We start from the raw sequence: 13299 nt of genomic DNA on the forward strand, positions 1-13299 counted from the left end.
GGCGGGCCGGCTAGTTGCCTGGATGGGGGGACTACCTTACTAGCCAGACACCTGCCCCTTCGGGATGTGGGGCGTGCTGTGAGGGAGTACGGTCGCCTGCCTGCTACTAGGGATGCCGGCCCTAGTTACGCCGCCCCCTTTCTTTTCCCGGTAAGGAGAAGGGGTGAGGCTTCCTCCTGGCTGTCGCAAGAGCTCCACCTTCCACTCTTAACTGACTGGCCAATGGAAGGAAGCAGCACTGTTTGCCTTAGCAACGCCTCCGCCAATCAGGGGCCCTGAGCCTAGCTGCTTAGGAAACATCCTGCACTGACCCACTCCTGACTGTTGAAGTCCCCGTAGTCGACTAGGTTCAGATCTAAGCTTGGTTCGCAATTTAAGATTTCTTCCTGTCTCTTCTAAAACAAAGCCTTCCTGCCAGGCGTGGTGGCGCACGCCTGTAATCCCAGCACTCAGGAGGCTGAGGCAGGAGGATCGCTGTGAGTTCGAGACCAGCCTGGGCTACATAGTGAGTTCCAGGTCAGTCTCAACTACATGGTGAGACCCTGTCTCAAAAAACCTAAATAAATAAATAAATAAATAAATAAAACAGAGCCTTCCTGAGGAGTCATTGCTCCAGGTCCCCATTATGTTTGTTAGTAGGTAACTATTTTCAGACTCTGCTAGCAGTAAGGCTTATTTATTTGCAGGAAATTCTAGTGAATGAGTAAGTTCTTTGGCAGTTTGTCTTAAGCATTTGACAAAAAATGTTTCATTGCCAAACCTCTAAGATCTCTCTCAAACCCTAAGTTGCCTGGAAAACTCAGTATCTACCAGCAGCCTGGCAGAGCAAAGCTGGAAAACCCCTTTTAAAGAGAACATAGTAACCCAGCTCTCTTATGTTTAAAGAGGAGACTTGAGGCTAAGAAAGAGGAAATAATCATCTCAGGGTCACACAGATGGTCATCGCCAGAGCTGGGAACAGGACCTATGTGTGATCCCATAGTTCACTGGGGCAGAGAACTGAGTTATTATAACAGTGGTAGACATGATTATCCCGGCCATCATTGTAAGAGCCGCAGACATTTTTTTTGGTCTTGTTACATACCTGTCTTCATAACTACCTGAAGGGTAGGTATTACTCTTTTATGTATTTACTTTGTGGTGCTAGGGATTGAACCCAGGGCTTCAAGCATAAAAGGCAAGTGCTCTACCACTGAGCACCACTCCACTCACAGGCCCCTGTCCTTTTAGAGGCAAGAAATGAAGCTTAGCAGCACCTTAACTTGCCCAGAGATCAGGCAGTAGATAAATGGTGGAGCTGGCATTTGAATTCAAGCGCACTGACTTCAGTGTGGGCTCACAGTCCATGTAAAGCTTCTGCAAATACAGGGTCTGGTAGAGCCTCACTGCTCCATCTTTACTCTGGGCATAGGACACACTGAAGCCAGCGTTCACCGTCACCAACCTGCCGGGTACCACCTCCACCATCCAAACAGCACCCAGCACCTCTACCACCATGCAAGTCAGCAGTGGCCCCTCCTTCCCCATCACCAACTACCTGGCACCAGTGTCTGCTAGTGTCAGCCCCAGCGCTGTCAGCAGTGCCAACGGGACTGTGCTGAAGAGTACAGGCAGCGGTCCTGTCTCCTCTGGGGGCCTCATGCAGCTGCCTACCAGCTTCACCCTTATGCCTGGTGAGTCACAGGGGGCATATTGGACATGCTGAGTGGGTCTCACTATGGGTAGCATTGGGAAAACTTCCATCCCCACTCAGAGGAGGTTGAATGGGTTTAAGCGTAAGAAGCCCCTTACATCCCATGGGCAGACGTGTCCCTGGCCGTGAGAGCCCTGCAGTCCTTGGCAGTAAGTTTATCTGCATGTTCTGGCCTTGTCTAGCTAGCCCAGCCCTGTGAAACCATTGCAATGGGACGGTAGACTTTCTGCTGCTTGCCTGTCATGTCATTGCTGGATCAGGGCCAGAGTCTGGGTCAGTTGAAGAAGACAGAGGCAAAGCCTGGAGCAAGAGGAGGGGTGAAGCTCCTGGAGAAGAGCTCTGGGGCCTGAAGGACCTGATTGGCTCCCAGAAAGATAGTGATGGGAGTTGGAGATCAGTGTGCCAGACCTTGGGATGGGGGTGTTCAAGTGTGTCTGGTGTGCAGGTGGCCACTGGGCAGGACAGAGCCCAAGGAAGACTCTGTGTCTCATAGGTGGGGCAGTAGCCCAGCAGGTCCCAGTGCAGGCCATTCAGGTGCACCAGGCCCCACAACAAGCGTCTCCTTCTCGTGACAGCAGCACAGACCTCACGCAGACCTCCTCCAGTGGGACAGGTAAAACTCAGCCCTGTCACCTTCCCTGCCTTTCCCCCCACCTCTGAGCCTTAGCAGTAGGTACCCAGTAGATCCCTCTCATACCTGAGATTAAAGAATTTCTCAGAGTCTGAGGCTTTTGGCTTAAACCTTAGGAGAAAGTCACATGGGGATGGATGGGTTTTAAATGATACTCTGCAGTGGAGCTGTGGATTCCAGGAGGAAATTAGGGACCCTTGAAGCCATCTCCACCCACTTACCTGAGAATTATTTGCCTAGAGACACAGCATCAGGTCAGTTACTGGGATGGTCTTATCCGTAGCAGTTTTCTCCCTGTGGGAGGGAGTTGTGTGTTTTGAATAGCTGTAATTCTTACGTGGTCATTTCAGAAGTAGTGAGACAGTCTCAACATTACTTTGAAGTTGTTATTCAACCTTGTTATACAAAGTATGGTCTAGTGATTGGGAGTACCCGCATTCCTAGGGGCTTGTGGTAATGCAGACTCTTGTCACCCCAAACCTATTAAGTTAGAATCTGCATTTTAGCAAGACCCTGAGGTAACTGTATGCACATTAACTTTTGAGCGGCACTGATGTAAAAGATGGATTTGTTGGGTGTGAGTTTAGGAGGGGAATTAGAACAAATAGTCTTGTCAAATTTCTGATTGGGGATGTGGCCAGAGTCTTCGGGTGGGATGAGGTTTCGGTAGGGACCAGTGTCCCGCTCGCTGATATGTGTCTGTTTTCCAGTGACATTGCCTGCCACCATCATGACATCATCCGTGCCCACAACTGTGGGCGGCCACATGATGTACCCCAGTCCCCATGCGGTGATGTATGCCCCCACCTCGGGCCTGGCTGATGGCAGCCTCACCGTGCTCAATGCCTTCTCCCAGGCGCCATCCACCATGCAGGTGTCCCACAGCCAGGTCCAGGAGCAAGGTGAGGGGAGGGCAGGGCTGCAGAAGGGAGGATCATTTCCTCCAGTACATGTATCTTTTGCAAAAGCTCTATCTCCCTGCTTCTTCTTATCTATTTTTATTTTGCCTGTTATTTATACTTTGGGTTTCTCATATAAGACAAAACCATGCAGTAGTTAAACTTTTGTGTCTGATTTATTTCACTTAACGTTATGGTCTCAAGGTGCATCCATTTTCCTACAAATGACTGAGGCTTACCCCTCTTTATGGCGGAGTAGTATTTCGTGATGTGTAAATACCACCTTTTCTTTATCTGTTCATCTGTTGATGGACTTACAGACCACTTCTAAGATTTAACTGTTATGAGTTGTGCTTCTATAAGCATGGGTATGCAAGTGTGACTGTAATATGATGACTTTAACTCCAGATACCTGGAAGGGGAATGGCTGGGTCGAATGGAATTTCTATTTTTAGTTTTTTGAGGAGTATTCATACTGATTTCCATACAGCTACATGCATTCCTGCACGTGCACACGCGCACTCACACACAGATGCTCACACACACACTCAGACACCCATGCTTCTGCACTTGGACACTCACCGGAGTCTTCCCTGTCACTTGTGCATTTATTACCACCCTCCAGCATTTGGGGGTCCAGTGTCTGGGCTCCTCCTGAATGAGCCTCTCCTGTGTTCCCCATGCAGGTGGTGTCCCACAGGTATTTCTGACGGCGCCATCCGGGACAGTACAGATTCCTGTGTCTGCAGTTCAGCTTCACCAGGTAGATGGGGGCCCTTCCCACCCTGTCCCATGGCCATGTCATCTGGACTTGGGGGGGCCCCATTACCACCTGGCCTAAGCCAGCATCCCCAGCCCCCCGACTCCCCACTTTTCTGCACCTGCCCCCAGCTCACTGCCCCCTCCCCCCAGATGGCTGTGATAGGGCAGCAGGCCGGCAGCAGCAGCAACCTCACCGAGCTGCAGGTGGTGAACCTGGACGCCTCCCACAGCACCAAGAGTGAATGATCCGCCCGCCGCCCTGGACAGACCGCCCAAGGGACGGCACCACTTATTTATTGTTGCCTTTTCACGTTTTCTTTACACACATGTTGATGGGCGCAGGAGGGAGGTGGGGTGGAGGAGTGGGCAGCCACAGGACTATGCCCTCTCACTCCAGCCAAAGAAATGGGCCTGCCCGCCCTCCACCTGTCCTCCCGCACCCTCCCTCCCTGCCTCCTCCTTCAGACTCCCCTCCCCAGCTTGGCTCGATGTTTGCCATGAGTATTAGCTTACCCAATGGGACTGTGCCCCCTTCCCACTCACAGGCCTTCTGTGGGGTTGGGCACTGTGTGTCCCGTGTCCCATCCGCCCTCCCTGAGGAAGCAGTCGGGGCCCTCTCGCTAGCCTCCTTGCTGACCCCAGGTCAGCACTGTCTGCCACAGGCTGGCTCACAAGAGGCCCGCCCTGCTCCTCAGGGAGCCAGCTGGGGAGCCAGGGTGCCCCCACACCCCCACACCGTCCTCTGCCCCTTCAGCTCCTAAGCAGCTGGGCCTGCGCAGGGCCGGTTCCTGGGGCTGCCGTCCTGCCTTGCCGTGCCCCAAGGACCTCCAGGGGCACTTGGGTTGGAGGGAACCACCAGTGTTCCCTTCTTCCCCTTGTCTTCCCCCCTCTCCTCCCAGCTGCTTTAAAGTTGATTTTGAACTTTTTATTTGAGGAGACGAAGTGAAAACAAATCTATAAATATATATTTTTAAAATATTTAACTTTTTTTTATGGCGTTTTTCTCATTCCCCTCTCTGCCCAAACTCCCTCTCCCTGGGGAGCCCTTAGGCTCCCCAGTACTGGCAGGGCCCCTGGGGCCAGAGCCACCCCATGAGCTTGGGGTCCTCCAGTGTGGGGGGGGAGATTCTGGGATGGCCCCATCCTGGATTGCTGCCAGGAGAGAGCCAGGAAAGGAGCCCTCAGGCCATGCCCCAACGGGGTGGGGAGGGTCACCCACAGCTCTGGGCCTCTTTTTGCCCTTTAGGGCTGTCACTAGAGAAAGGGAAGAGGGAGACCAAATGTGGGGGTGGGTGCGGGAGGGTGTCAGGCAGAGGCAACTGACTTACTTCATTTGTGCCACACGCATGGGCATTGCAACCTTGTGCTCCCTCCCCCAGGCCTGCAGCTGCCTGGGGCCCAAGTTGCAGTGAGCAGGGTGTTGTCTGGGAGGGGGGCAGAGGCAGCAATGGGGGTCACAAGCGGGAGCGGCTCTTGGGCTGAGTGCAGAATAGGGAGCCAGAAATGGGCAGCTCTCCCAGGGAGTGAGCAGCTACTGTAACTTTTTTAAATTAAGACAAAAAGCCTTGAAGAAAATGACTTTATTTTTCTAAGTGTAACCTCAGTATTTATGTAATTTGTACAGGGGCCATGCCCCAAACCCCTCCCCCCTGGGGTAGATCTTGAGGGTGGGCCTGCATGGGGCAGGGTCTTTTACCCTGTGTCACAGCCTGCCTTCACTAGGGGTGTCCAGAAAGGGGCGTTTTCCAAACCGGGCAGCAGCTGGAGCAGACCTTTCTTAACCCTCCCACTGCCTTCAGTCAGAACAAGCCTCCCTCTGTGGTCAGGTGAAGCGTGGGGGGAGACTACGCACAGCCTGCGAACCCCCTGACCTCTACCCAGTGGTTGTCTTGCCCCATGTAGGGTGCCAAGATGGAAATTACCTTTCTGGGCTTTCTCCTGGAGATAGCTGGGGGTTTGGGGTGGCTTTTAAGGCTGGGGCGTGGCAAATCAGGGTCAGAGGGGGGAGCGCGGGACTCAGGTCTGTAACTGCCCAGCCCCGCCGCTCTGCTCGTTTCACTCCATCACCACTCGCACCCTGCTCCCCCACCCAGGGGAGGAGATGCTGATGAATCCCTCCTCCTTCCTGCAGCAGACAGACCCAGCGAGTGAATCAGGCAAAGTGCTTACAATGTGTGTCGTGTGAACGGGGCCTTGGGAGGGCATGCGTGTCAGGGATGAGGTGGCATTTATATGTGCAGCGACCCTTGGTGTTTCCCTTCCTCATGGCTCTGGGGTATGTGTGTGCCTGAGTGGGTGTGTATGTGTGAATGTGAGTGTGTGTGTCAGTGGTTTCTACTTTCCCTGGGATGCTGACCCAGGAATGGTGGACATGGTCACAGTCCTATGTACAGAGCTTTCTTTTGTATTAAAAAAAAAATACTTTCAATAAATGTATCATTTTTGTGCACAGACTGGGGGTCTTTGGCTTTGTTTTGCTACCTAAGGAGGACAAGATGAACATTAAACAAACCCCATAACACTACTCCAAGAAGCAACTCTGGCTCTGATGAAAACAGAAATGTTAAGGGTGCTGAATTCTCTGTCTCAGTGTTGGGGGCGGGGGTGGACTGGAGGTTTTCTTCCTGCGAATGGTTTTGCTAGGAGCTTGGGCCCTGAGTTGAGCAACCACGGGGTCGGGGGGTGGCGAGGTTACAGGGAATCGAACCCAGCGCCTCCACAATGAACTAGACCTAATTTTTATTTGAGACAAGAGTTTTGCTAAGTTGTCCAGGCTGGTCTCAGCCTCCCAGGGTGCTGGCATTACAGGCAGTGCCACCATGCCCCCTGAGCGATTTTAATAGGCAATGTGGCACAACTAACGCTAAGTATTACGGACGCCTCTGGGAAACTCACGGACACACGATTTGTTGATGGAGAATACAGAGGGCAAACCCAGAGCAGGGGGTGCTTCACAGTCATGGATTTAAACCCGGGTCCCTGCGGCGCACCGCCCCCACTCTCCTCCTCGGCACCAGAGCGCATGCTCCTTGCGCTCGCGGCTCTGTCGCGCTCGGCGTGGTCCGCGTTGGGACCCGTAGAGCCAGGCCGTGGGCGTGCGCGCACTGTGTGACCCGGAAGGGAGCTGCTGAGGAGGCGGGACCCGGACAGCGGGACAGGCCGCTGGGTCCCAGCGAGGGCCGAGACGGGCAGTGGGAGGTGAGAGTAAAGTTCTGCGCCAACCCACTCCCTTCCCCGACCTCTGCCCGGACCCGTAGCCTCTCTCCGTGGGCTGCTAAAGGGTACCAGATCTTGCTCTCTCAGATTCTTTTGGTCCTGTCAGGCTCCTCGGACCTCCCCTCATCCTTACCCCATCCCCCAATCCCATTCCCACCCTGGAGGTGCCTCCTCCACAGTCCCTGTGGTCTGCGAGCCCTGGCCTGGTCTTGTTGCGTGCTAGGCTCAGTTCCTACGTCCTGAATCACCTCATGGCAGTTTAGCCCTCCTGGACAAGACCCCCGTTCCGCTTTCCCTTCCCCCCAGTTTTATTTCGCCCTAAGCCGATGAGATGTGCATCGCCCTGTCACTAATTACCTCCCACCCCTTCCCCCACGCTGGGTTATCCCCTACCCCCATCGAGGTCTGCATCTTTCCTGTCTTTTCCTCTTCACTCCTGCTTGTATTCTAACCCTTTACTCCTGTAATATGACTCCTGCCCTGATCCCCATTTCTTCTCCTGGGTTTACCTTCCATCCTCACTGTTCGCTGTTACTCCTGCACTGCTTCATATTACACATATCTTTCCGTGATCATCCTTTCATTTAATATCTGGTTTATAATTTTCCGTTTATCTGATGGCTTCTGCTAACATCTAAGAATAATATTTGATTAATACTAGATTATATTTACGAAGCACTTGTATGGTAGATGCTGTTGAAAGTGCATTACATATGTGATTTTATTAAGTTTTTATAAGTTCATGAGGTAGACATGTTATTACCATTTACAGAGGAAGAAACAGGCTCAGAGGTTAAGCAACTTGTTCAAACCTATGCAAATAGTAAAAGAGCCAGAATTGAGCCATGTTTATGTGACTCTTGAAATCTATACTACATTGCTTCTCTCGACCTCTTTCCCTCCTACCCTTGGCCCCATGAGTATTACCTCTCATGTACATCTACCTAACCTAGACTCTTACCATACATACAACATAAGTACAGTTTTTATTTTGAGATAGAGTTTCAATAAATTGCCCAGGCTGGGCTCAGCCTCCCAGGGTGCTGGCATTACAGGCAGTGCCACCATGCCTCCTGAGCGATTTTAAGTAATAGGCACTGTGGCACAACTAACGCTAAGTATTGCAGACACCTCTGGGAAACTCATGGACACACGATCTGTTGATGCAGACCCAGGGCAGGGTGTACTTCACAGTATTCTGGATGTAAAGGGCAGCATACTGCAGAGTGAAGCAACCCCACCGCATTCCCAGGCTCCTGCAGCATACCCCCATACACCAACTACCCTCGGCTCCCACAGGGTGGGACTTGTTCTTTTTCTTTCATAAGACTTTCATTCATTTTTCCCATCCAGTTATCTGCCTTGGATCCCCTCCTCCTTTTCTCTCCATTCTCTGTATCTGCCATGGCTCACTGATTTATGTACACATTCCAGCTTTACTCTGTCATTGATACTCCTTTTCCTGCTCCTCTCCAAACCTACTTTTTCTCATATTCTGGCTCCACTGTCTCACATGGTGCTGCCCTTCATCCTTGTCATCCTTTGAAGTTCTGATCTAAAACCCTCAGCCACCCTGTTGTTCTGCCCAGTGTGGTCTGCTTAACTATCACTTGGAGTGTTATTCTTCTCATTCCAACTCTGTAATTTCTTCCATGTCTTAAACCCTTCATTTTACCCTCTTAATGTTTTCACTCCATTCTGGTCTTATAAATCTCAAAGTCACTGGGCATGATGGCACATGGCTGTAGTCCCAGCATTTGGGAGGCTGAAGTAGGAAGATTACCTTGAGTTCACAGCCACCATGAGCTACATGGTGGGACCCTGTCTCAAAAAAAAAAAAAAAAAAAAAAAAAAATCTAAAAGTAAGTTTAGCTCTTTCTCCCATCTTATTTTTTGTCTTCTCTGCTTAGCCTCTAAATTCTATAGCTTACCAATCAACCACCATCCTCTCTGGATTCCAAGACTGCCTGTGTAGTCTTTTTCTTTTCCAATATTGTCTTTTTGTTGTTATTTTATTTTGTTTAATTTTTATTTTTCCATCATTCTTATCTTTCCTTTTGTGTATCCCAGGAAGTCAGGATGATAGGGGAGCGACATGCTGGGGACCATATGGTTCCCTTGGGACCCCAGCTGCAGGCATATCCTAAGGAACTCATTCGCCAGCGACCTGGACATGATGGGCATCCTGAATACCTGATTCGATGGAGTATCCTGAAGTGTGGGGAAGAGAACAAAGTGAGTGTGGAAGAAGACAAAACAGAACACATCCTGATGTGGCTGTCAGCCCCAGAGGTCTATGCCAACTGCCCCATGCTGTTAGGCAAGTGGGCACTATCTAAGGGACCACAGCACGAACCAGCTGGGGGTTCAGGAAGCTTTTTTCATGACCCCGGAGGCCTGGATGAAGTAGCAATGAGAGAGATGGAGGCTGATGTGCGGGCACTGGTACACAGGGCTGCCAGGCAGCTGGCAGAAGGTGGGACCTCAAGCCTCACAGCTGCTGTGCTCCACACCATCCATGTGCTTAGTGCCTATGCCAGCATTGGGCCTCTCACTGGGGTCTTCAGAGAGACAGGAGCCCTGGACCTGCTCATGGACATGCTGTGCAATCCTGAGCCTCAAATCCGTCGGAGTGCAGGCAAGATGCTACAGGCTCTGGCAGCCCACGATGCTGGTAAGACAGCTAGGGAAGAAGGAAGGCATTGGAGTGAATGGGGCTCAAAGGAATAAGAAAGAAAGAGGAGACAGTTTCCAACTCTTAAGAATACCTAGAACTTTTGGGGCATGGTGGTGTACACTGTAATCCCAGCTCTCGGAAAGCTGAGGTAGGAGGATCGCTATGAGTTCAAGACCAGCCTGGGCTACATAGTGAGTTCCAGGTCAGTCTCAACTACATAGTGAGACCCTGTGTCAAAAAAGAACACCTAGAACTTGATGACTGTCAGTTCAATGCAAAGGAGCAGATTATTAGGTTATTACAGGTAGATAAACAGGATAAAATGGTAGCACCTGGTGTCCATTCTCAGTGCAGTGACAGAGAAAGGAGAATGGGGTAGATTTGTGTTTTTAAAAACTGGGTGTAGGGTTGGGGATTTAGCTCAGTGGTCCGCCACCTGCCTCGAAAGTGCAAGGACCCATGGTTGATCTCCGGTACCAAAAAACAAAAAAAAACAGAAAAATTGTTATAGATTTACTAATTGTGAAATCAGTTTGTTGGGTTACAACCAATAGAAAAAAATCACTATGTAGCAGTTAGTATTTGTGAGTTTTGTAGCATGACATGTTCCTATGATCTGTGTGTATGTTTGTGCCAGGTTACCAAGTAAAATGTATATTTTGCTTGGTTCTCGGTCACAAAGAAACTTGAAAGCCTCTGGGAAAGGAGATAAAAAGCCTAGAAAGACAGGAGAAAGGTGGTGGGCATGGAGAAGATACCAGTTGGGTGTGGATTACAGGGAGTCGGGCTCAAGTCCTTCTGTCACTGAGCCAGCAAGATGGCATCGAGCAGCACATGGATTTTGACAGCCGCTATACTTTGCTGGAGCTGTTTGCAGAAACTACGTCCTCTGAAGAACACTGCATGGCCTTTGAGGGCATTCATCTGCCTCAGGTACTCTGCCAGCTGTGGGGAAGGCTGTATGCAAGGCCTTATTTTTTAAACTGTGGTTTGGGACTGTGTGTCAGCACCAGAGAGAGCTAGATAAATGAAGGTCCATGCCCCCTCCCCATTCAGAACTTCCAAGATTAAACTGGGTGTGGTGGCACATGCCTGTAACCCCAGCTACTCGAGAAGGTAGAGCAGGAGGATCACAAGCTTAATTCCAGTCTTGACAGTAAGTTAGCAAGACCCTGTCTCAAAAAATTTGAAAAAAAAAAATGGTCTAAGAACATTTTACTGTAGGGAAGGCATAGAGGGGGAAGGGAGAGGCCAGAGCCAGAAGATGAGCCTACACCAAGGATTGTGTCCTGTAGATCCCAGGAAAGCTGCTCTTCTCCCTGGTGAAGCGCTACCTGTGTGTCACTTCCCTGATGGATCAACTGAATAACAGCGCGGAAGCAGGCGCTGGAGACCAAAGCTCTCCATGCCCCACAAGGGAGAAAAGCCGGGGACAACGGGAGCTGGAGTTCAGTATGGCTGTGGGCAACCTCATCTCAGAGTTGTTGCGGAGCATGGGCTGGGCCCACAAGCTCAGCGAACAGAGCACATTACCACCCCAGCCACCTAGGTCCATCTTTCAGCCCTGCATTTCGGGGCCCCCTCTCTTACTTCCTACCATCATCACCACCCCCAGAAGGCAAGGATGGGCCTTCCGCCAGCGCTCGGAATTTTCTAGCCGTAGTGGCTACGGTGAGTATGTGCAGCAGGTGCTGCAGCCAGGCATGCAAGTGCGGATGCTGGATGATTACGAGGAGATCATGGCTGGGGACAAGGGCGAGTTCTGCCAGAGCAACAATGGCGTCCCCCCTGTGCAGGTGAGGAGCACACAATGGCAAACACTACTGGGGATCTGTTGTGGGTGAGGTATAGATGGGCTTCTATGCAGAAAGCTCTCATGCCACCCAGGGAGAAAACCCCCAGGGAATGGAAGTGGTAAAAGGCAGTCAGCAAATAGGGGTGGGGGTGGCTGTGAGATCATGGAGAGATTCCTACCAGGAAGCAGAAGTGATTCATTGTAATACCCAACTGTTAGCACCAGGAGAGGCAGGGCCCACTCCTGAGAGGTATAGAAGCCTCTGGTTATATATTTTCCCAAGCTCAGAGAGGTGTATACCTGAGGGTGTGACCTACAGCTAGGCCTGAGCAATACTCGGCAGCCTTTGCAACCCAGAGCTCCAGGGCCGACCCCTCTCTCCTTCCCCTGTGCCAGGTCTTCTGGCAGTCGACTGGCCGTACCTACTGGGTATACTGGCACATGTTGGAGATCCTGGGTCGAGAGGAAGCTACTGGGGATGCAGCTTCAGCAACTATGGAGAAGAGGACAGGGACTACTATACTAGGCACAGGTGAGCCTAAGATGTGGTTGGCATATCTTTAACCAGAGGAATGGCATTTGGCAAGAAGCCATCTCCCTGGGAACTCCCAGGAAGCCTCTCCCTGGGAGAGGTTTAGATCTTGGCTCTTTTCCCTGCTGGGTGCAAATACCCCTGTGCCTGCATCTTCAGTAATTCCCTCCTGGGACTGGAAACCCGTGGATAGTCTCTACTCTTTGCCATACCTCTGGCCTGAGCCAAAGAAGCACGAAGAAGTGGGGTACCTGACCCAGGCTGAATGGTGGGAGCTGCTTTTCTTCATCAAGAAGTTGGATATAAGTGAGCAGCAGCCAATTTTCCAGAATCTTCGAGAAAAACTGAAGGAGGTATTGAGATCAGGATGGGTGGAGGGTGATAGTCATGAGGTTAGAAAGGGGAATGCTAGAGAAAGTTCTAGCAGTGGGTTCCCACTTAAAGTTGAGGATAGAGGGCTGGGTCTCCTTGGGGGAGGAGACATTCTCAGAGTGTCTACTATGTAGAGGGTATGAGACAAGTGGGTGTGGCCACATTTTCTGTTACTGTCCCCAAAATCTTGGTATCTACTTGTCCCTAAGATGCACACTCTCTGTGTTTACAGAACCTGCGTGAAGAGGCCCTGGGCGAGCTCTCTGTGCCAGTGGAGATGGCTGAGGGCCTGCTGCAGGTGCTCTGTAGTCGGTTGGAGGGCATCACCCTCTGTGACCTGCTCAGCTCCCAGATCTACACCAAGTATGGGCTGCTCTCTGATAAAACCAGCAGCTCATCATCTTCACAAAGTCACTCCTGTACCCCAGATCCCCAAGAGGAGTCCAAGTCAGAGGCTAGCTTCTCGGAGGAAGAGCCCTCTAAAGCAGAACCAGAGCCTGCCAAGGCCAAGACTGAGTCCCCCATGGCACAGAGTGACTCACAACTGTTTAACCAGCTCCTGGTGGCTGAGGGGATGGCTCCACCCCCGAAGATGAAGGTGGCAGCCAGTGGTGAGTTACATTCTGGGAGCAGAGAGCAAAGATATTGCCACAAGTCCTGGCTGGGCCCAGTAGAAGATATGGACAGTCAGGGCAGAGTTAGAGCCTTGTAGTAAGCCCCCT

The 13299-nt window shown here is 51.3% G+C and overlaps 2 protein-coding genes across 7 annotated transcripts in view; both read left to right on the forward strand.

Moving 5' to 3' along the window:
* The window catches only part of Srf (serum response factor), an 8099-nt gene extending 2056 nt beyond the window's left edge, over positions 1-6043 (forward strand). Inside the window, exons 3-7 of the mRNA XM_010617654.2 lie at positions 1412-1673; positions 2187-2306; positions 3035-3226; positions 3910-3986; positions 4136-6043. Coding sequence (XP_010615956.1) covers positions 1412-1673; positions 2187-2306; positions 3035-3226; positions 3910-3986; positions 4136-4231 — 747 coding nt within the window. The 3' untranslated portion in view covers positions 4232-6043. The remainder of the gene's footprint in view (positions 1-1411; positions 1674-2186; positions 2307-3034; positions 3227-3909; positions 3987-4135) is intronic.
* Positions 6044-7085: 1042 nt separating this feature from the next.
* The window catches only part of Cul9 (cullin 9), a 35402-nt gene continuing 29188 nt past the window's right edge, over positions 7086-13299 (forward strand). For all 6 annotated transcript variants that reach the window (XR_778901.1, XM_010617655.3, XM_010617657.3 and 3 more), the window contains exons 1-7: positions 7086-7183; positions 9272-9875; positions 10657-10811; positions 11174-11674; positions 12070-12205; positions 12365-12558; positions 12810-13188. Coding sequence is in view for 5 of the 6 variants with exons in the window: in XM_010617655.3 (XP_010615957.1) it covers positions 9281-9875; positions 10657-10811; positions 11174-11674; positions 12070-12205; positions 12365-12558; positions 12810-13188 (1960 nt within the window). In the remaining variant the exon portion in view is untranslated. The remainder of the gene's footprint in view (positions 7184-9271; positions 9876-10656; positions 10812-11173; positions 11675-12069; positions 12206-12364; positions 12559-12809; positions 13189-13299) is intronic.

This window comes from Fukomys damarensis, unplaced genomic scaffold (genome assembly GCF_012274545.1).
Source record: "Fukomys damarensis isolate Sample0158 unplaced genomic scaffold, DMR_v1.0_HiC HiC_scaffold_20, whole genome shotgun sequence".
NCBI classification, from domain to species: Eukaryota; Metazoa; Chordata; class Mammalia; order Rodentia; family Bathyergidae; genus Fukomys; species Fukomys damarensis.